At 48.6% G+C, this 24084-nt stretch overlaps 1 protein-coding gene across 1 annotated transcript; it reads right to left on the bottom strand.

Annotated features, from left to right (window-relative positions):
• Positions 1–5108: 5108 nt before the first annotated feature.
• Positions 5109–14262, bottom strand: LOC124658869 (putative E3 ubiquitin-protein ligase LIN). The gene is made up of 12 exons (XM_047196865.1): positions 13456–14262; positions 13120–13380; positions 8996–9093; positions 7645–8892; positions 7407–7551; positions 6736–7306; positions 6512–6636; positions 6303–6419; positions 6055–6186; positions 5600–5980; positions 5286–5534; positions 5109–5163 (listed from the first exon to the last, which is right to left on the bottom strand). Exons 1-12 carry the CDS (start codon positions 14260–14262, stop codon positions 5146–5148), a joined length of 4152 nt encoding a protein of 1383 aa, XP_047052821.1. The 3' UTR covers positions 5109–5145.
• Positions 14263–24084: the final 9822 nt, after the last annotated feature.

The following is a 24084-nucleotide window of genomic DNA, read 5'->3' as shown; positions in this document are numbered from 1 at the left end:
CCCCCAGATCGGCCGTGTCCGAGTCTGTCTCGACCAGATCTATTCTAGGTCGGTTATTTTCGTACTTTTTCGACCTGAGGTCGTCCCGGACGCCTATATAATTGCCCAGGACACCCCCAAAGTTGCTTTAGACCACGTTTAAGATAAACCCTAGTTCTTAGTTGTTTGCTCTACAAAACTATTGAATCCCCTACATCATATTGCTTGATATTGGTGTAGATCTGAAAGTCTTGTGTAATCTGCTGTTCCATTGGGAATTAGAAGGTTGCAACTTACTGCTTCGTGGTCGGCGGCTACGTGCGCAAGTGTGTGGAGTTGCGAATATCTTGCGGGGTTGAGAGGCTGTTGCATTGGCGACGGGGACCAATCGAGAGATCTCGTTGCGTCATACAAGTTATCATCCACTTCATCATCTGTGATTCTCCGTTGTGTTCATCCCGTGATCATCATCACCACCGTTGCTTACTGAGAAGATCGGGCCACCCCTTATCAAATATGATACCAATTGTCGCACCCGCCCCCTTGCCGGTATGGTTGCCGGCGTGAGGCACGATCGATGGCCTGAATTCAGGGAACAGAGAGAGCAGCAAAGAGAGATAGTGAGGAGAGTTTTATGTTCCTTTTTCTTCAGACTTCTTCGATGCCTTCTCCATGTGGAGCTCCTCCATGTATATACTTCACGCATCCATCATCTTCCAGGCTAGGCCGGCCCGTGGCCCAAGGCCCAAGGCATTAATATGGCCAGTGACAGGCGCGTGGCAAACGCCAGCTGGTAGAGGTCCCCTTCACGGCGACGCTAGCGCACGCGGCCAATGCGCTCCTCGCTTGCTTCGTGTCCCCGCCATCACCATGGCTCCAAACGAGAAAACGACAGTTATTATGCGAATGGGGATCCGATGCGGGGTCTACTAGAGATGCTCTTAGGCCTATAGCAGCCTTAGGGAGCCATTGAAGCATATAGGATGGCGATGGCTGGGGGATTCTCCTAGAGGGGACGTTGAAGCAGGTAGGACGGCGACGACTGGGGGATTCACCTAGGGCGCGTTTGGTTGCCTGCACCGATTTCCTGCATGACTGCGCCAGCGAGATGGGCTCACCTGCGCGTCGCGAACGGGCCATGGGCCATGAAAGCCGGGTCATTTGGTATCCTGTGTGGCCTTTAGCGCGCCGGAGAAGGAACCTAGGCCCCATCGTTTGGTTGCCCTTTTCCAGCCGAACTTGCACGTAGGAAAACATGAATCTGTTGTTTGGTTGCTCAAATCACAGTTCCATATCCTTACCACAATTCAAATAGGGTGAGATTACCATGCCATAGCATCTTACATACGATCAGAGACCACTCAGAAGAACAAGATCCTCACGATCACCACGATGAGGAAGGCGATGATGCAATCTTTGACCCGGCTGGGACGTACCTCCGGTGGTGCTCCTTGTAGAGCATGTACTTCCCCCGGCGGCAGCTGTGCTAATGTTATTGCCTCATCGATGGCCTGATCTTCCAGGAACTCCTCTTCCAGGAAGGTGAGGTACTCTTGTTGTGCCTCCTCCAATGTTTCATACCCTCGGTAGCTGTTGTTGGAGTAGCCATTGACCTGATCTTGACAGACTCTCCATGAGCTGTAGATTCCTCGAACCCGTCTGCGGAACACCACACATACCACTAGCATGGCATAAGAAGAAGAAGTTATCGATCACAACCATGAAGCAATTCAGAAAAGAGCAATAGAAAAACACAAGTGTTGACAACAAATGATAAACTAACAGGGGCATGCATGATCATTTCAAAAGTGGATCACAAGTTCATCCTACACTACCATGGTGTCATCCTACCACCACAACAAAAGTGGGTGTCATCCTAACACCGCAAGTTCACCATCACCTGTGGGGATAGTATATACCACCTCATCATAGTAACAAAAGGGGGCCATCAAATGTTTTCCATCCTAGCTACTGCCAGAATTTACATTATCATCATCACCAGCTCCATGCATGCATCCCTAAACCACCCCCTCAAGGGCACCACTACACCGTGGAGTGGTACTTGCCAAGGTAGTTCCTCAGACAAAGGGCGCGGTGTGTCTCGATCATGCCGACGAAGCTGGAATCCTAGGCCTTGTGGTTGACGAGGTGGCTGAGGGCGGCCATGAGATCATCCTCGGCGAAGCCAAGAATGTCCATGACCACATTGTACATGTCAAGGTGCATGTCCGTGGGCTTGTTGTCCCAGATGGCTCGTGCGACGTCCTTCACATCAACATTCATGTTGGTGAAGGCCACCAGCTCGTCGGCAGCGAAGGCGCCTCACTTCATCTTGCCGGCGCTCACCTTCTCAGGTGCGTCGGCAGCCTTGGCAGGTGCCCCATCGAGGTTGACCATGTCGGACTCCTGGGTTTCAGCATCCTCAGGTGCAGGATTTGCTGCAGCCAAGCCGAGGGGCTCACTGGATCCCATGGCGTACTTGCGTGACGAGGCCGAAGGAGAAGATGGTATGCATCTCGTCATAGTTGGCAATGGGCACATTCAGGAACGCCGCATCCTTTGGGTGATCCTACGATACGAAGGGACAATGATGTTAGTTATGCTCGTGGCTGATCAAAATAGTTAGTGAGGTGCTCACCTCGACGTGCCCGCAGTAGTGCTCACCCTCAAGGACGATGCATTTGGTATCCTTGCGCCACTGAGCACCGCTTAGAACGCGGAGCCTGCTAATGGTGAGCCACCTCTGCCTCCACTTCCTCAGGTGGTTTTACACCTGAGTGGAGTAGACGGACACACCACAGTGGTAAAAAAGGCTCTTCGCCACAGAATTGAGATGGACTTCCTTGAATCCTTTGTCAGTTCTCACTCCGCTTTGGATCAAGCCGCACATCTTCTCCAACACGAAGCTGGACATGAATGGAATCCATTTCATGGTGGCATTCCTTTCCTGCCTGGTCTTCAAGGCCCTCTCCGCTTCCCTGCGGTTCTTGTTCTTCTTTGTGGTGGCCAACCTAGTCGCGACCTCTGCCTCTACCTGAGCCACCAGGTAGAGGTGGCGCGATCTGATTCGTCCACCTCAGCTAGCCGTTGGGGTAGCCGTTGCTGGCTCAAAAAATTCAAAAAAACCCTAAAATTTCATCCCCACCCCCTACAAATACCCCCCATATGGTTTCACTCATTCCACACCTCACTTCATCTTCTCCACTCTCCATTGCCACTCCTCTCAACGCCATGTCTTCGTCTAGCAGCAGTTCGAGCGACGGAATGGAGGGTGATATGATCGCTGCATTCCAGGCGGAGTATGAGGAGGAGATGCTCAACGAGGAGGCGGAGCCAAGAAGGCCGCGACGCCGCCGAGAGTTCATCAGGCGTGATCGTCTGGGTGCCCACGATCGGCTCTTCGAGGACTACTTCGCCGACGACTGCAATTATCCTCCGAGCTACTTTCGGCGAAGGTACCGGATGAGACGATCCCTCTTTCTGCGCATTGTGGATAGATTGGGTGAATACTCTCCGTATTTCACCCAAAGAGTTGATGCTCTCAACCGTGCTGGTTTTTCTCCCCTACAAAAGTGTACTGCCGCTTTGCGTCTGTTAGCTTATGGAGCCGCTGCAGATACAATAGATGAGTGGCTTAAGTTAGCTAGACAAACTTCATCAGATTGTCTAGATAGATTCTGTGAAGGCATCATTGACTGTTACGGGGAGACGTTTTGCCGTTGACCAACTGTCGAGGATGCGAGCGTCGTTAGCGAAAGCCGAGGAGCGTGGCTTTCCGGGCATGTTAGGGAGCATCGATTGCATGCATTGGCAGTGGAGGAACTGCCCAGTGGCTCATGCTGGTCAATTCACAAGGGGAGACATCAAGCACCCTACCATAATCTTAGAAGCCGTTGCGTCGTATGACCGTTGGATCTGGCATGCCTCTTTTGGAGTGGCCGGGTCCAACAACGACATCAATGTGCTCAACCAGTCGTCGTTGTTCACTGATGTGCTTAGGGAGAAGCACCCGTAGTGAACTTCACGGTGAATGGACACGAGTACAACTATGGTTACTACCTTGCCGACGGCATCTACCCCTCCTGGCCGGTGTTCATGAAAGGTGTTACTCTTCCACAAAGTGAAAAGCAGTGAGTGTTCACTGCTGCTCAATCAGCTTGGCGCAAAGATGTCGAGTGTGCTTTTGGAGTGCTGAAGGCTAGGTTCAACATTCTAGCAGTTCCGGGACGCTCCTACTCGAAGCGTACTCTTGGGTTGATCATGCGTGCATGTGTCATTCTGCACAACATGATCATCGACGATGGGCGTGGTACAAATTTGGAGAACAACTATGAGACAGTTGAGTCCAATGTCGGCCCTGCAATACACAACCATGCACCACCAAGCCTAGCAGCCAGGATTCGGATGGACAACGAAATGAGGGACTCGCCGAGTATACACAGCTCCAGCATGATTTGATTGAGCATGTGTGGGCTAATGCCTAGATTATGTAATTTTTTCAAATTTTTATGTAATTTTTTCAAATTTTTATGTAATTTCTTTATGATGTAATCGGTAACAATTTTAGTTCAATAAAATAATTTTCTTGCATTATTTTTAATGTTGTAATCTGAAAAAGAAATGCTGATGTCGAGGAGAGAGAAAAGCTGATGTGGAGGAGAGAGAAGTGAGAGCTGGCACTATAGCCCGTGCACTGGCACCGTGGGGTGAGAGTGGGGTGAGAGTGACAGAAAAAGCTGACGTGGCGGGTGAGAGTGAGGCTATGCATTGGCACCAGCCTTATAACGATTTCCTCACCACAAAGCACTATGGTCAATGTACCAGGGGATGTCAAAGCTGTCTAGCGTCACGCTGTCAATTAGAGAGTTTCCCAGAAAAAATCCAATTTATGATACATATCAATGTTAATTGTGGTAGACTATGTTGTTTGTGATCAAGAATGTCATCAGTATTTACTCAACAACGTAGTTGTGTATGTACATTTTATCGATTTCATGTTGAGTCCTTGCTAGAGCTTGCCACAACATATAATAATGAAATTGCATTTTTACATGTATGTCATCTCTGTATCTCCTGTTTATTCTCCATTCTGGACAAAGAAGAATACAAATTTAATTATTCCTTCAACTCCCCCTCTGCAGTCTGCACCCGATAATCTGCCGCTGCTCATGTCAATCCCCAAGCCTGTGCAGAAGAAAGAACCCCCAATGTAAGTGCTAGAACTTACTAATCAATAGTTTCGCCATTTTCAAGAAGCATGTCTTCTGGTATCACAATTTCTTTGCCAGCCTTTGGTGGAACCATACCTGAATTCTGCCGTCGGAGGTTCCGACGACGAGGACGTCCCCGTCGGCGTCGACCGCCATGCATTGGACCCGGCAGCCGGGTCCGCCGGCCTGGAGTGCCCCGATCTTGATGAGCTTCTCCCTGGACCAGATCTCCACGGCGCCGTTCCTCGATCCCAGGTACACGAGGTCGGCGCTCACCACGAGCGACCGCACCTCCGCCGGCGACGGTATGGACCCGACGAGGTTGTAGTTGGTGCTGTTCCATATCTGCATTGCATTGCATCAGCAGACATATCGAGTGCACTGAACAGTTGACTGAAGCCGAGGCGCACCTTGACGGACGCGCCGTCGAGAGAGGCGCCGCCGGTGTAAAGCAGGCCGTCGTGGAGCTGCAGGCAGTAGACGGGGTTGGACTTGCCGAGGATCCTCTTGTTCCCTACCTGAATGACGGCCAGCGTCCCGGTGGCCAGGTCGACCTCCTGGATGCTGCCGTCGTTGCAGCCGCAGAAGAGCTTGCCGTGCAGGAGCGCCATGGAGCGCACGGACTTGCCCGGGTTCACCACCCTGGGGCTGCCGCCGTTCCAGCTCAGCGCCTTGACGCCGGCGCCCTGCGGCACGAAGCACGCCATGGCGGTGGCCACCGCCAGGTTCTGCACCGGGTCCCTCGTGTCGTGCACCTCCGCGCACCGGAGGCCGTCGCGGAACTGCCATACCTGCTCATGGACGTACATAATCAGGTTTTATTCTCAAGTTTACATAGTGTAACTTTCGTTGATCATGTATGTACCCGTATAGTTCTATCCATTGATCCGCTGTAGAGCTTCTCCTCAGACGGCAGGATTGACAAGCTGGTGATTGCTTTCGTGTGCTCCTGGGATTCCTGGACGAGGCGAAGGATGTTCTCACTTCCCTCCCAGACCTGGATTTCAAAATATTCAGAGTTTTTTTGAATTTTTATTTTTTAATATTCAGAGTTGAGAAACTGAAATTTGTTTTTAGAGTAATTTTGAAGTATGGAAATTTTGAAAGAACAACCTTCAGCGTTCCGTCAGAGTGGCCGGAGAAGATGTAGTTCTTGAAGTACACGATCGACGTGACCTCACCGTTGGAGCTGCAATCGACTTGATTAAGCTCCTTGTGGTTCCACATGTCCTGCGGCAAGAGGAAGAAGAACATTCTTCAGCAAAGACAAATCTTCCGAATTCTGTGGATACTTTTGCACAAGATGCTAAGCTGAGCATTACGATGCTAGACTCCTGGCCATCTGAGAGCAGCTTGAGCATCTCGAACGCAAGCCCGGACGATTTCTTCAGCTCTCTCAAGGTCCTGAGCACGTCCTTGATGTAGGTTGCGATGTCCTGCATTCCCTCTGAAAACATTTCACATCAAATCAGATAGGACGAACAAGAGATGAACTTTAACAAGTTCAGGCAAGAATGCAAGTCCATGAGCGCAGTAACAAACAAACCACGGTCGTTCATGAAGCTCCTGAGCGCCACCATGGCGAGGGCCCTGTCGCTGCCGTGCTTGGCGGACCTGAGGACGAGCACGAGCTGCCGGAGCAGGCAGACCCGGGCCGCGCCGAGCACGCCGGTGTCGGGTAGGAGGGAGAGCATGTGGACGAGCCAGACGGCGCACACGAGGCTGGCCGCGAACAGCTCCGCGTTCTTGCTCTCGAGGCACTCGGACAGGGCCTCCAGCGCCAGCCCGAACTCGTGGCTCACCACCGCGTACGCCGTCTTCCTCTCCCACTCCCACGCTGCCTTGTCTTCGGCGGCCGCGTCGTCCTCGCCGCCATCGGCGCCGCGGACGACGCTCAGCTCCTGCGACTGCGGCGGCCGGTATCGCTCCTTCACCCTGGCGAGCTTGAGCAGGGTCGACCGGGCGAGCGGCCGCCCCGACGAGGAGAACTTTCCGGGCAGGTTCATGATGGTCTCGGCGGCGAGGAGCTGGCTCCTCGGGAAATCGGAGTTCTTGAGGCAGTCAGCGAGGCTGTCCATCGCCTCCTCGCGGTACATGCTTATCTTCCTCGGCTCCACCTGCCAAGCAGACGAATTGGTCGTCAGGATTTAGAAGATGGAGCTGCGGATCACTATGTAAACTGAAGAAATATAGCAAACAGAAATCTACTGTGTTTACCAAGAGATCAAGCTGAAGAAGAAGCCCTGCGACGACGGGGCTCTGCTCCGGCGTCGTGGACTGCAGATACACAAGGAGCGTGTGCATCATGCTGAAGGATCCTCCCTCTTTGATCGCCCGAAGAACACGCTCTGCTGCCGATCGCCTGAAGAAGAACGGCGTTAGGTTCGGACAAGTTTAGCATAGCACACAAGGTTGGAAGAATGTGGAGTTTGTTGATTGGTTATGTTAGGATTACTTTTTCAGCTTGAGAATTTCGGAGAGGAACCGAACGATGTCGAACTTGTCGGCGTCGCCGACGACGTGGAAGGCGTCGAGGACGGGGCCCAGCGCCAGCTTGTCGACGATGCTACTCCGGCAGTGGCCGTCCTCCGCGATGCACCTCAGTAGGATCCTCATGCCGGCCACCCTCACCTCGACCTGTTCGGCGTCCAAGACCAGAGCCGTACTCCTGACGAACCTCTCGGACACCAGCGCGGACCTCGGCACCGGCGGCGTGCTGTCTCTGCCATCACCTGCCTCTGAGAGAATCTGGCTGAGGAGGATCACCGACGCGGCCTTGGGCTTGACGCACATGTTCACCGCGTCTGCCTCCTCGACTCGGCGGATGGCGGCCACCAGCGCCTCGGCCATGTCCATCTCGACGAGCTGCTCCACGGAAGGACTGAGAAGGTAGATGAGAACGACAGCCTCGACGAGCCCTTTCTTGAAGAGCGCGACGAGGCAGTCGACGTCGGTGTCCACCCGTGTCAGCGTCTGCACGACGCCGTCGTCGCGGGAGGCGAGCTCGGCGAGGAGGAAGACGGCCACCTGCAGCACCTGCGCGCTGACGGAGTTGAAGAGGATCTCCACGAAGCCGTTGATGACGGCGGGCTTGGCCAGCGCGGAGAAGAACGCGTGCTCCGCGGCGCCGGCCTCGCGCCAGAGCCGCTCGATCCTGAGCACGGACTTCTCCGACTCGGCCAGCTCCTCGGACGTGCAGAGGCAGGACACCGCGGCGCGGAGCTCGCCGATGGCGCTGTCCACGGAGGCCTGCACGATGACGCTGGTGGGCGAGGGCGCGCTGGCCTGGCTGCCGGTGTTGTCCGGGGACGGCGAGTTGATCTTGAAGGGAAGGGGCGGCGGGGCCTCCATCCTCGCGGAAGGCGTCCTCGCCACCGGCAGCGCGGGCGTGGCGGGAGTAATGGGCGTGATGGGCGGCGCCGGCGTGGCGGGCGGGTTCTGCTCGAGCCAGCCGGCGATGAGGCGCTTGAGGACGTAGTTGGTCTTGGGGAGGCTGCCGACGTTGAGGTGCTGGCGGGTGATGGGGCAGGTGGCGTTGCCGCGGTCGAGCCACTCCTGGATGGCGCGGCGCTCGTAGGTCTGGCCGGTCTCGAGCGTGACGGGGTCGTCGAACACCTGGCTGGTGATCGGGCACACGAAGTCCTTGGGCGTCGACGCCACCTGCTGCTGCCGCGCCAGGTCGGCGTAGCCGCCCATCGGGGAGCTGTATGTAAGAAAATCCGACAGGGGCCGCGATCAGAGCTTGTCTCGGTAACGCCGGTGCAAGGCTGGAGAATGCTGTCTTGGAGGGGCGCAGGGTGGCTTACCTCGATGGCTCCGGAGAAGAACGGGCCCAGCCGGCGCCGTCGTCATCGCGTGGCTGCGCTTTACGTGGCTTGGACAGAGGCGACGCCGCGTGCTTTTCCTACGAGACAAGAAAACAAGCATTGGGAACTCAGTTTTAGAAAATGTGGTTTCTCGTCTACGTAGCCAGAAATGGCTCATCATCCGGAGAAGCCAACAAGGATTGTCTTCTTCGATGCTTCCGAGCAGAAACTAGTTGTAAAAACAATGCCATTTTCTTCTAATAGGTTTATTACAAAATCGACTTCACAATTTGAAAGGGTTATCTGGCTAGTGCGTAGTACTATTTATCATTTTAAAAATATACTACCTTCATGCCAAAGATTAAGGCATTGTTTTTTGAAAAGTCAAACCAAGTAAAATTTGATCAAACTTTTAGAACAATCTATCAACAACAAATACAATACAATATATGTAGATACCTTTCGGAAATATATTTTATTATCTATTTAATTATATTAATTTTGTATTTCGCATGTTAATAATTTCTGGTAAAAACTTAGTCAAACTTGACATCGTTTGATTTTCTAAAAATAATTTAAGCCTTAAACTTTAAGATGGAGGTAGTAAGTCACATAAAATTACACATGACAGGGCCTAACATTAAACTCATTAAATCATCTAGGTTTTCACTAATAAAGAGTGGAAAGGGTCATGGGTAAATTGTTTTCATATGGGCGTGACTTTTCTTTATAAATGATATAATCACCAATCCACTGATGTCATTCTTTGATGTGCCTCTAAATTTACAATATGTTTATTACTACAAACCTAGATTCTTCTGGCACAGTGATGACTTATAGGCATAAGAAGAAATGTCATTTAACAAAGTGAAGTTTATTTTGTGCATGCCATGAGAACAAGGAGTATTTAAATGGATAATCTTAAATTGAAAACAAATGTTTACCCGGTTCTTTAAGTTGCAAAATGAGGATGGGTGTTGTAGGACTTTCTCTCGAGTGTCACAACCGACAACATAGCGATAACAGTAGTTCCAACTCTCATCATCGACTCAACCATACACCACGAGTGAGTCAATTAGATATATTGTTGTCATAATTGAGTTCCAAAGAACATTTCCCTTCCTGGACGTGTCGTTCTCAGAGTACCTCATTTGGTACCATCAGGTTGACATCATTCGTGGTTGTTGTAGTTGTTCAATTGATCTTTTTCTTTACTTTGGTAACAATTTGGCTATGTGCATCCTCATTGTCTTGACTATATCTTGTTATGTTGTTGGTGTAGAGTTCAGGTGTAATTGATATATTTTGAATAGTGATATATTATCAAAAAAACAAGTGGCAACAAAACCTACTTATTCTTGTTTCCAAGAATGGCTATCTAAAAAGGACGAGTTTTTTTTTATCGCGGACTCGATTATTGTCGATGATAGCACAACTAACAGATTTCTGGAAGATTCTTTGCTTGGAGATATACCTCTTAGTCAACAATACAAACACTTCGCTGCATTCTGTAGCGAAAACATGTCACGATACCTACTATTTTAAATATAACTTTTTTTGAATGTTAGTATTTTTTGTTGAGTTTTATCTAGTGATGAATGGACGGTCTAGCCTCATTTGGTTTAGCGGTGAATGTATGTTATTCAATCCTACGAGACATTCGTTTTTCGTTTGAACCTTTGTACTTCTGGAGTTTTTTTTTTGGGTTATGTCCATGTAGGCAGATATAGCTAATGGAAACATTGTCCTCTAGAAGAAATTCATCGGCAGGCTTAAGTTTCCTCTAAAGATTTGTTTTTGGTCGGTACTCTAGAGGAGATCCTAATCAAAGATAATTTTGCTAAAGTATGGGGCCATGACTTCAAGGATAATAAGTTGCACGGATAAGAGGGGGCTAATCTCTAGTTCAAACATTACTACATGAATCTTAAATATTGTATATTGTTCGATGGAATGCAAACTTAAGGTGCTCATGGCACTATTTAGTCTACAGGAAGTTCTACCCCTAAACTCGATAACTAGTAATTTAGTTGACTTGGAAATATTTTGAAGTTCTCACCACGTTTTGCTGAGTGGTATTTCTGTGTTTTTTAGTTGCGGTCATGTTTTATGAAGTTTCAGTGACCTTTGTGGATTTTTCTTAAAATTTGATTTCGTAGTTCTTTGTATATTGTAACTGCACTTTAAGTGAAATTTCTGTTTTGAGATGTTCAGTCTCATGTGCCATAGAGACAATCAACAATTTATCAACCCAAATAAAATATTAAATTTGTAGCCATGTTATGATTTGCGACTTACATATATCTTTTCACATTCTCGGTATATATACTTGGATTGCCCTGAACCAGAGTTGAAGTTCAGAAATTTCAGCAAAGCAGTTAGTGTATTAAGCAAACCAGAGTACCATTATATATAGTCCAAGTAAGTCATAGTAAATTTCAAAACGAAAATATAAAATACTACGTTGGTCTCTCAGGAATGGATATATTGTTAACCTGGTTATCATTTTGAGTCGTTTGCGGAGATTAGAAAAAAAACAGTTAACTCAACTGCTCAACTTATAACAAGTGGAATTTTCAAAATACCCCCTAAATAAGCTTAGCACTCGGTGCTAGACGGTAAGCGTCCTTTTCGAATGGTCACGTGGGGTTGAAGTTCACCACCAGAATTTTCACTGAAAAGTTCATAGAACTGGTTCTAGCAATTTCTCTCACCTTTAAATTCTCTTTAGCATCTAGGGATACGGATGCTCTAAATATTGTATTTTGTTTGATATGGCCATGACTTGAAGGCAAATAGGTTGCACGGATAAGAGGGGGCTAGTCTCTACGTGAATTTTAAATATTGTATTTATTTTATGGAATGCAATCTTAAGGGGCTTACGGCACTCTTTAGTCTACATTAAGCTCTTAGGTCTACCTCTAAACTTGATATCTAGTAATTTAGTGGACTAAGAAATATTTTTAAATACTAGCCATAAAAGGCTGTGATCCATGAGATGTGCAACTATATAACTGATCCGTTACTCTGAATAATGCAATAAAAAGATGTGTGCATCGATCGATGCAGAGCTGGGATTTTGCTCCCATTTTGAAAAAAAGCTAGCCACGTTTTATTGAGTGGTATTTCAGCCTTTTTTTAGTTGCTTTTGTGAAGTTTTTCGGTCACTTTTGTGGATTCTTCGTAATAATTTATTTTTTGTAGTACTTTACATATAGAAACTGCATTTTAAGTGTAGTTTCAATTTTAAGATGTTTAGTGTCATGTGCCATAGAAAATCAACAACTTATCAACCGAAATAAAAATATTAAATATATTGTCATGTTATGGTTTGCAACTTGGATTTAATTTGTCACATTCCCAGATATACTTAGACGACCGTTTAATGTTATACTGAACTTATTTTAAAAGTTGAAGTTCACAAATTTCTACAATGCAGTTAGTGAACGTTACAGTATTAAGCAAACCAGAGTACCATCATACATAATCTAAGTAATAATACTAAATTTCAAAAATAAAATAAAAAATACTACGTTGATCAGCAACGGATTTATTGTTAACCTGGTTATTATTTTGAGTCGTTTGCGGAGATTAGAAAAAAAAGTTAACTCAACTGCTCAACTTATAACAAGTGGAATTTAAAAAAAAAACCCTGAATAAGCTTACACTCGGTGCTAAACGGTAAGCGTCCTTTTCGAATGGTCACGTGGGGTCGAAGTCCACCACCTGAATTTTCATTGAAAAGTTCAAAGAACTGGTTCTAGCCATTTCTCTCACCTTCAACGTCTCTTTAGCATCTAGGGATACGGATGCTCTAAAATCTAAATAAGACAAGATTGTCAGTCAAAGAGGACTGTCATGCAATGCAAAAATGGAGCCTAATTCCTTCTATCTACTAGTACTTACTCCTGCTTGGAAGATTATCCTAGGCCGGCATCCAAACAAATCATGCAGTGAAGTGTTTATCTAGCTAGTACAGCTAGTAGTCCGTACTAATCCTTTTGATCACTCGGATTCTATATTGAACGACCGGCTTAATTAAGTACCAATTGCATCTTTCGTTTCAGAACGCGTCAAAGGTTCAGATATCATCTAAGAAAAGGTTCAGATACACTAGCACAAACCTGTTTGCCGGTGTAGAGCTCGATGGAAGAATCCTCCGTGCTGTCGTCGGAAGGCGTGGCCGGCGAGGGCTCTTCTCGGAGTCTGGGCGCTGGGCTCCATCTTCCCGATCTTCCGACCTGCGGTGACTGCCTTTGCTGCTGCACTATGAGGTGCGGCGACACGCGCTGCGGGTACAGGCTCGGCGGCCTCATCAGTTCCCTCCGTCCCTTGATGCTCCCCTGCCGCGGGTACAGGTCGCCCTCCGCCTCCGCCCACATCGGCTGCAAAACTTCACGGTGAGCTCGCTGAAATCAATGTGGAAAGAACGTAGCGTGTGTGTGCATGTAGAGTATTACATTGTCCCGCACGAAGCTGAGAGCCCCATCATCGGCGTCCGTCGAGGCTTCCTCGTCGCCGGCGCTCATGTCGCCGTCTCCGACTGTGAAAACAAGCTCCGGAGGAGGAGGCGGCGGTGAAAGCCTTTCCGTCTCTCCGGCTTCGAGGATCTTCTTCAGGTAGAGCGCGTAGGCCTTGCAGTTGACGTCGAGCACCATCTCGTACTCTCGCTCCAGGCCCCTCATCTCCTGCGCCTGGGCGCCGCTCATGAGCGACAGAACCCTCATCGCGGACAGCGCGGCCGTCTCGTCGGACCTGCTGTCCTCGCGGAACTGCGCCGCGGAGGCCACGGCGGCGGCGGCCGACGCGCGGCGCGTGGCGAAGTGGCGCATGACGGGGAGGAGGCGCGGCGCGAAGAGCGCCTCGAAGGCCGCGGGCGCGAGCTCGTGGCGCGCGAGCGCCGGGTCGAGGACGAAGAGGTCGAGCACGGCGGACGCGGCGGACGGCGCGCCGCCGCGGCGCCGCGCGGCGGAGGCGATCGCGGAGAGGAGGCAGGAGAGCGGGGTGGCCGCGGGGAGAGAGAGCAGGAGGCGCTCGGCGGCGCGGAGCGAGGACGGCGACGGCGAGGCGGACGGGGCCGTGTCGAGCGCGTCCGAGATGAGGGAGAGCGCCTGGAGCGTGGCGGCCGTGTGCTGGCCACCGCCGCCGTCCGCGGCGGCCGCGGCGGAGAGGAGGTGGCGCCGGAGGAGCGGGTCGGCGATGAGCTCGCCGAGGAACGCGGAGGCGTGCGCGACGACGGCAGAGTACGTCGGCATCGGTGCTGCCATGTCTGCGCTGGATGAGTCGACTCGCGTGCCGCCCGCGGTGAGCAGGACACTCGACGATGGGGATGGTTTTGTTTCGACGGTCTTGGATTTCCGAAGCAGGTGGCGAGAGGCTGAAATGTCTGAATTGGGCAGCAGTTTTTTGGGTCGCCAGAACAGAGGATTAGGGGTAGGACTGGAAATTTACCGCCCTGTTGGATTTAAATTATGGCGGGAGCGATGGACGGACTTGGTTCCCGGCCGGCAGCGGCCGGCAGCAGGCTCGCGGTCACGCAACGCGTGGAGAGAGAAGAACGTTTGTACAAGGAGTCAAGGACCCTTCTAGCTAGAAGGCTAACCCAACTCTTTCTGCGTATAATTGTGTGAAAATGACTGAGGTTTCTTCCTCTGTGACCGTATAATTAATCCGAGCATGGTTAATTAATCAGGTACAAGTTGTTTGAGTGTAAGAAACGTGAGGTTTTTCGATTTTGTTTGAATCGGTATGACAAATCTTTGTTGGGGGACAGGGAGGCTTTCAGTCATTGTCACCAAACACCTAAGCAAAGAAATTATCTGCCAATTGGAGCTAAGGGAGAAAAAGATAGGATAGCCAAATCATCAGGGATACTATATGGTACCTTCACTTGCCATTTTTTTACTGCTTTGGGCTGACTGTTTTGTCGAAGCACACAATTACTGATTGATGTGTGCGCATAAAATATCAAAAAAGATGAGAAGTTTATTCGTCAGCAGTGAAGGACTTATAGCTCGCTTTCATAGTAGAGGAGACACCGTCGAAAAGATCGGCGAGATCCCGGATTGTGGCGGAGTCGTAGTTGTTCATGGTGGTTGGAGGCGAGTTTGTCTCACTTGTGGATCCGATTGAAGATATCGACGTTGCACCTGGTACGGAGCTCGTAGCCGATCGACCCGAACAGATTGGGTCCGAGAGGCGAAGAGTACCTCATGACCTGACGTGAAAGTTGATACTTATGATCGTCAAATCCATCCCCTGGCCGAGGTTGTCGAAGACTAGGAGACGGCCAAAACGGATCTGGCCACCGATAGTCGTCGAGTTGTTGCTTGGTGAAGAAAGAGCCGTCAAATTCATGACTCCAATCCCCAGATTTCACACACGCCGCGCCAATGTCCATGGTAATGGACTTGGGTATCAAGGAAAGAGGTGCGCTGGTGATTTGTACATCTTATCAGACAAATAAGAGAGTCTGATGTTATTGATGGAAAACACAAAATCACTAGGTTACTAGAATCGATCTAGGGTTACAATGAGTATGCCACGAGTCAATCCAGCCTTTATATGCGAGGCTAGGTCTCGAAATCCAATCCGGCTCGATTACAAATACAATAAGCTTATGTCAATGTCAACTACTTGATGGGCTTTTAGTTGTTCTCTACGTTTGGTTCCTGGGCTTCGGGTGCTTCCAAGTCCTCTATTTTATTATGGGTTTCATGGGCTTCCTGGATTCATACACCGGTACAAATTCGCTACTTCGAGACGGCCAGTTGAGCTAGCTAATGGTCTAAACAATGCTAGGCCAAACAGCATGCCCATTCCGTCAAGATGAATGATTATAATTAATCTTATATATCTTGGGCAAAAACATTCAGCATCAGAGCACACCTAGTAATGAAGTTTGTTCCTTGATAGAGTAGACATGCACATTTAGTATCAGAGCACAACTGTAAGAGTAAAGTTTAAACCCCAAGTTTTGTGTGTTTGACGAAAACACTTGAGTAATCTCACCGTGTGCCTTGAGTATCATTGTTAGATTTGCAAGTGCACGGTGACCTCGCTGGACACGTCAAGATCGGAAGACCGAAGCGTAGTTGATAGGTTTTCTGGTTTTGTGTGTGTATCGCGAGGTGACATGGCTGGAGAGAAAAAGGGGAGAAAGCCGGTTTTACCCAGAGCCGGTACTACCGGTACCTGTAGCGGTAGTACCGCTACCCCTATAGGTACCGCCCACGGTACCGCTCTGAGTCTGCACTGAGATTGACCCAGAATACGAGTTGCGGTACCCCTGCAGTACCTGGAGCGGTAGTACCGCTCACGGTACCGCCTAGGTACCGTAACTAGTTATGGCGATGCCGCTCCGGTACCGCTCCGGTACCGCTTCGAGTCCAGTAAGGTTTGGACCCTGTTGCGGTACCTCGAGCGGTAGTACCTCTCGTGTCCACGTGGACCAGATCTGGGGAATTCGAACTCAGAGCGGTAGTACCGCTTACCCAAAGCGGTAGTACCGCTTAGGCAAAAACTGGACATAACGGTTGGATTTGGAGGAGCCTATTTAAGGGCCCCTTCTTCCCCAACACGATTTTATCTCTTCCCTCTCTCTCTCCTCCATTGTTGCTGAGCTTAATCCTTGAGGATCTCCCCAACCATCCAACCAATCTTGCCCAAACTTTGAGGAGTGGTGGAGGAGACCCCGATCTATAGTTCTACCAAGAGAGATTTCACCAATACAAGCTACTCCTTAGTGGATCTTGGTAGTAGGGTTCCTATGGTGGGACATTGGAGATGTGCAGCTATGGAGGCTAGCTTGTTGATGTACTAGCTCCATAGGGTGTTGGGAGCATCCTTGTGTGTGGAGCTCGCCCCAACCTTGTGAAGGAATCACCGCCTCGACCGGTGCCTTAGTGGAAGAGGGAGAGCACCTTCGTGGAGCTCTCTCGGGGAAGAAGGTGAGGCCTTCCTTCGTGGTGTGGCCGTCTAGTCTCTTGTGTGAGACTAGCACCTCCTCAATGAAGACGTACTTCCTATTGTGGAAGGAACTGCGGGAAACAAACCTCGCCTCGTCTCCGCGCCCCCGGTTGTCTCGCTCCTTACTCTTACTATCTTGTTGATTCCTTTACTTGTTTCACTTGTCCTAGGATCATTGTAGGATCACCGCTATCGCTAAAGTTCTCACCTTTACCTTCGGTTGCACTAAAATAGAAAAAGACTAAAACTTGCCATAGCGCCATTCACCCCCCCTCTTGTTCGCTACGATCCATTCAAGTGGTATCAGAGCAAGGTTTTCTTCCTCGGGCTTTACCGCCTAAAAAATGGCCGAACAAGAGGTGGATAAGAATGGGTCACCTTCCCTTGTGCCACCCGCTCCATCATCTCCCGTCGATACCACAACAGCTACGTTGGATGATCTCAAGAAATTGGAGTCATCCATCATTATATAAATGAATGCGATGATGATGGAGTTGGTTGCTCAAAAACCGAACCCTATCGTTGATCCTAAAGCAAGTGCCGAGGATCCCCCACCAAAAGCTAACCTCTTTCCTCTTGTTGATTTTGTCGCGCAAACGACAATTGATCCACAAAAGGAAGGGCTTGGGGAGACCGGCACTTCAACAAAGGGGAAGGATGGGACACCGGTTGCGGAACGTCTAGGGGGTTATCATGAGGTGCCACCACCAAGTGATTACACCATAAACGTTCCAATACCTATGCCACATATCTTGTCGCATGGTTCACCACCGTTACTTGAGTCAAACAACTTTGAAAATTGGCAATTCTTAATGCGTTCTCATGTGCGCAGCGCATCTACCGAGCTTTGGCGTATCATCGAGGAGGGCTATTCACCATGAGACCCAAAGAGCTTGACAAGAAGAGAAGTGGTAGATGACCAACTCAACGCCACCGCCATCAACATGATTCACATGGCCATCACGCCCAAGGACCGCGCTCACATCCGCTCGCTCAAGACCGCCAAGGAAGCATGGGATAAACTTGAGAAGCTCTTCCTCGGAAATGCAAGCATCCAAAGCTCTTGTTTTGATGAAGTGAACAATATGGCCGACAACTTCGTCATGATTGAAGGAGAGTCCCCGAAGAAATGTATCGGCGCCTCATCGCTCTTGCCGTACAAATGCAAGATCTTGGAGCAACGTTTGTGGATGACCATTGGATCAAGCACAAGTTCTACAACGCTCTCCTCCCTTATGAGGAAGTGAAGTTGACGGCCATCCACCAAAACGCCTCCTTCCGTGCTATGACATCCGATGAAGTTCTTAGCGAAGTCATCGCTTTGGACATCTCCAAGAAGAATGCGGAGGATCTTGTTGCCCGCGCCCACAACTCCCGCAAGCCCAACCTTGCATTGAAGAGGAGGGTACATGAGGATAGTGAAAGAGATGAGGATCCCGTTGAGTGGGGACCGGATGATCTCAAGATGAATTATCATGAGCACATGGCTCTCGCCGCCAAGAAATTTTGGGATGGAAACAAGTCCCGAAGCACAAGACCAAGAAGATCTCGTGATTCTCCAAGAAGTCTCTCCAAGAGCCCAAGGGAGGGGCAAAGGGGAAGAACATGCTACAATTGCAGCGACAAGAATCATTTTGTCGCGGATTGTATGTTTGAGAGAAGAGGAGATCATGGTGGAAGGCTTATCCGCAAGGAAAAGTTCAAGTCACTCTCCAAAGGATTCTCCAAGTTCTCCCCCAAGTCCGATGACGACAAGGTATCCTACACCAAGAAGCCTAGAGCCTTCATCATTCGAGAGGAGTACTCCTCCGACGAAGATGAAGAACGTGGGGACAAGAGCTCCAACAAGGAAGGAGAGAGAGTGGTCGCCATCACCATTACCACTCCCTCTATCTCCCTCTTCGACTCTCCCAATGAGAACCTCATCACCAACAATGCTCGTTGCCTTATGGCAAAGGCATCCACGGAGGTAAAATCCCCCTCCAAACCATCATCCTCGACTAATACCTTATATATTAATGATGCCACTAGTCTCACCGTTAAACATGAGATTATGGGTTTGGATTCTTTTCTCACTAACATGCAAGGGGATACCAAGACTCATGTTGGGGCTCTCTTGAGCCAACTCAGTGCGGCCCTTATAGAGGAGAAGGAGAGGTTGGAAAGGGAAGCGACAAATGAGATTGCCTCTCTCAAAGAGGAGCTTGATGATGAACGAAATCTGCGCATGTCTCTTGAAGCTAGTGTCATCGTCCTTGAAGACTCCACCGAAGCTATTGTTTCTCGACTCACCAAGGATCGAGACCATGCTCTTGAGTTGATTGGTGAGCTCAAAAGAAGATGCTCTCTCTTGAGGAAGCCAACAAAGAGAAAGATGATGAAGACCCTAACTCTTGTCATGATGAGCTTGTTGATCAAGTTACTTCCTTGAGGAGGCACAATGCTCTTCTCTTGGAAGTCAATGCTCTTCAAGAAGAAGCCTTGGATGAATATTACCGCATGTTTAAAGAGAAGACCTCATGTTGCAATCATGATGAAGAAATTGCCGCTCTTGAGACCACCAAGGCCAAGCTATTGAGTTTGAGTAGCAAGCAAGAAGAGTCTTTGGTGGAATGTCTCCGCATGAGCAAGGAGAAGGACACTTGTTGTGATCATGAGGAGGAAATAGCCGCCTTGAAGAGAAGGGAAGCCAAGCTCATGGAGGTCAATTCCATGCAAGAGGAAGCATTGAAGGAGTACTTTCCTTTGAGCAAGGACCGTGCGTGTTGCACTCATGAAAGTGACATTGCCAAGATGGAGAGTGACAAGCGCTTACTCATGAAGATGAATGCTCTCCAAGAAGAAGCTTTGATGGAACACTTCCGGGTGAACAAGGCAAAGGAAGTCCAAGTGTTTGATATTTGCCATCCTCACCGGAGCATGAAGATGAAGTCAACCGTTTGAAGGCCAAAGTTGATAGACTCCAAGTTCAAGCCAAGTACTTGGAAGGAGTCATTGAAGCTAAAGATGGAGCCAAAAAGGGCTCTTGCAATGAAGGAGGAGCGGCTATCAAGCCAAAGAGGAAGAGGAATAAGAGGACAAAGAAGAAGAAGAAGAACAAGGAGAACATGGAGATCAACCTTGAAGAGAGCAATGCTAGCTCAAGAAGGGATGGAGTACCCAACTCCACCTCGAAGGGTTTCGCCGGCTCTAACAACCCTTCTCATGTTCTTTTTGTTGATTACTATGGACATATTCGTGCTCGCTTTATTGGTCCTCAAAAGGACAATGTTGATTGGACTATTTGGGTTCCCAAACCCCTTGTTACTAACATGCTAGGACCCATTGAAAAATGGGTACCTAAATCCAGGACTTGATTCCTTGTAGGACTAAGCTTCCGGTGGCGCTAAGTGGGTGGTTGATAGTGGAGCCACAAGTCATATGACCGGAAGCAAGAATATTGTTGTCAACCTCGAGCCTTCTCACTCTACCGTATCATATGGCAACAACACGTGCTCTAAGGTATTGGGTCTTGGCAAGGTGGTGGTAACACCCGAGCATCTCACTTGTGAATGTCCTCCTTGTCGAGACCCTTGGTTATAATTTACTCTCCGTTCATCAAATTGCTCGTATGGGTCTATGCACATTCTTTGATGAACATATGGTGGTCCTCTTGTGGAGCAAGACACTCAATGTAGCTTTTGTTGGATATGTAGAGAACGGATTGTATGTTGTCGATTTCTCCGGAAAGACAACATCTTCCGCTCTTTGCCTATTCGCCAAAGGTGACAAGGGTTGGTTATGGCATCGCCGACTAGCCCATGTCAACATGAGGACTTTGCAAAGTCTCCACAAGGGTGGCCACATTCTCGGACTAAAAGAAGATGTCTCTTTTCGCAAAGATCGTGTTTGTAGGGCTTGCGTACAAGAAAAAATGCATGGAGCTCCTCACAAGGCCAAGACTATCATCTCTACCGCAAGATGCTTGGAGCTCCTACATGTTGATCTCTTCGGTGCACCGTCTCATGAAAGTTATGGAGGAAAGAAGTATTGCCTCGTCATTGTTGATGACTATTCACGCTATTGTTGGGTATTCTTCTTCAAGTACAAGAGTGAGACTCAACGGACCATGATGGAGTTTGCCAACCAAGTTCAACGCAAGTACGTGATACGTCTCCAACGTATCGATAATTTCTTATGTTCCATGCTACTTTATTGATGATACCTACATGTTTTATACATACTTTATGTCATATTTATGCATTTTCCGGCACTAACCTATTAACGAGATGCCGAAGAGCCAGTTGCTGTTTTCTGCTGTTTTTGGTTTCAGAAATCCTAGTAAGGAAATATTCTCGGAATTGGACGAAATCCTAGTAGCTAGATGGTCGTCTTCTCCTAATTGTGCTATCATTGTTGGATCTTGTGAGCTGCCTAACATGATCAAGATCATCTATTTGTAATACTATATGTTGCGTTTGTTGGGATCCCATGAATAGTGAATGCTATGTTATGTTGATTATCAATCTATCATCTATGTGTTGTTTATGATCTTGCATGCTCTCCGTTGCTAGTAGAGGCTCTGGCCAAGTTTTTACTTGTAACTCCAAGAGGGAGTATTTATGCTCGATAGTGGGTGCATGCCTCCATTAAATCTGGGACAGTGACAGAAAGTTCTAAGGTTGTGGATGTGTTGTTGCCACTAGGGACAAAACATCAGTGCTATGTCTAAGGATATATTTATTGATTACATTACGCACCATACTTAATGCAATTGTACGTTGTTTGCAACTTAATATCTGGAGGGGTTCGGATGATAACCTGAAGGTGGACTTTTTAGGCATAGATGCATGTTTGGATAGCGGTCTATGTACTTTGTCGTAATGCCCAATTAAATCTCACACTACTCATCATAACATGTATGTGCATGGTCATGCCCTCTCTATTTGTCAATTTCCCAACTGTAATTTGTTCACCCAACATGCTTATTCTTATGGGAGAGATACCTCTAGTGAACTGTGGACCCCGGTCCATTCTTTTACATCGAATACAATCTACTACAATACTCGTTCTACTGTTCTCTGCAAACATCATCATCCACACTATACATCTAATCCTTTGTTACAGCAAGCCGGTGAGATTGACAACCTCACTGTTACGTTGGGGCAAAGTACTTTGGTTGTGTTGTGCAGGTTCCACGTCGGAATCCCTGGTGTTGCGCCGCACTACACTCCGCCGCCATCAACCTTCAACGTGCTTCTTGGCTCCTACTGGTTCGATAAACCTTGGTTTCTTACTGAGGGAAAACTTGCCGCTGTACGCATCATACCTTTCTCTTGGAGTTTTGATACGCGTACAGCATGCGTCCGTTGGGAACCCCAAGAGGAAGGTGTGATGCGTACAGCGGCAAGTTTTCCCTCAGTAAGAAACCAAGGTTTATCGAACCAGTAGGAGCCAAGAAGCACGTTGAAGGTTGATGGCGGCGAGATGTAGTGCGGCGCAACACCGGGATTCCGGCGCCAACGTGGAACCCGCACAACACAACCAAAGTACTTTGCTCCCAACGAAACGGTGAGGTTGTCAATCTCACCGGCTTGCTGTAACAAAGGATTAGATGTATAGTGTGGATGATGATTGTTTGCGAAAACAGTAGAACAAGTATTGCGGTAGATTGTATTCGATTAAAAGAAAGGACCGGGGTCCACAGTTCACTAGAGGTGTCTCTCCGTAAGATAAATAGGATGTTGGGTGAACAAATTACAGTTGGGCAATTGACAAATAAAGAGGGCATGACCATGCACATACATGTTATGATGAGTATTGTGAAATTCAATTGGGCATTACGACAAAGTACATAGACCGCTATCCAGCATGCATCTATGCCTAAAAAGTCCACCTTCGGAGTTATCATCCGAACCCCTTCCGATATTAAGTTGAAAACAACAGACAATTGCATTAAGTATGGCGCGTAATGTAATCAATAACTACATCCTCGGACATAGCATCGATGTTTTATCCCTAGTGGCAACAACACATCCACAACCTTAGAACTTTTCATCACTTGTCCCAGATTTAATGGAGGCATGGACCCACTATCGAGCATAAATACTCCCTCTTGGAGTTAAGAGTAAAAACTTGGCCGAGCCTCTACTAATAACGGAGAGCATGCAAGATCATAAACAACGCATAGGTAATAGATTGATAATCAACATAACATAGTATTCTCTATCCATCGGATCCCAACAAACACAACATATAGCATTACGGATAGATGATCTTGATCATGTTAGGCAGCTCACAAGACCCGACAATGAAGCACAATTAGGAGAAGACGACCATCTAGCTACTGCTATGGACCCACAGATCCAGGGGTGAACTACTCACTCATCACTCCGGAGGCGACCATGGTGGTGTAGAGTCCTCCCGGGAGATGATTCCCCTCTCCGGCAGGGTGCCGGAAGGCGATCTCCTGAATCCCCCGAGATGGGATTGGCGGCGGCGGCGTCTGCGGAAGGTTTTCCGTATCGTGGCTCTCGATGCGGGGGTTTCACGACGAAGGCTATAAGTAGGCGGAGGAGATAGGTCGGGGGCCACACGAGGGCCCCACACAACAGGCGGCGCGGCCAAGGCCCAGAGCCGCGCCGCCTTAGTGTGTCGGCGCCCCATTGCCCCACTTCGTATCATCTTCGGTCTTCGGAAGCTTCGTGTGAAAATAGGACCCTGGGCGTTGATTTCGTCCAATTCCGAGAATATTTCCTTACTAGGATTTCTGAAACCAAAAACAGACAGAAAACAACAACTGGCTCTTCGGCATCTTGTTAATAGGTTAGTGCCGGAAAATGCATAAATATGACATAAAGTATGCATAAAACATGTAGATATCATCATTAAAGTGGCATGGAACATAAGAAATTATCGATACGTTGGAGACGTATCAGGTTTCCCAACGGGCACGACGATTGCGTGCTAGCATCAAGACAATTTTCTGGCGCCGTTGCCGGGGAGATCAAGACACGCTGCAAGGGGAGTCTCCACTTCCATTCTCTTTACTTTGTTTTTGTCTTGCTTTATTTTATTTAGAACTTTGTTTGCTGCATTTTATCAAAATACAAAAAAATTAGTTGCTAGCTTTACTTTATTTG

This window comes from Lolium rigidum, chromosome 6, assembly GCF_022539505.1.
Source record: "Lolium rigidum isolate FL_2022 chromosome 6, APGP_CSIRO_Lrig_0.1, whole genome shotgun sequence".
NCBI lineage: Eukaryota > Viridiplantae > Streptophyta > Magnoliopsida > Poales > Poaceae > Lolium > Lolium rigidum.
Note: the sequence above shows the minus strand (reverse complement) of the source record. Positions and strands in the feature narration are given on the sequence as shown.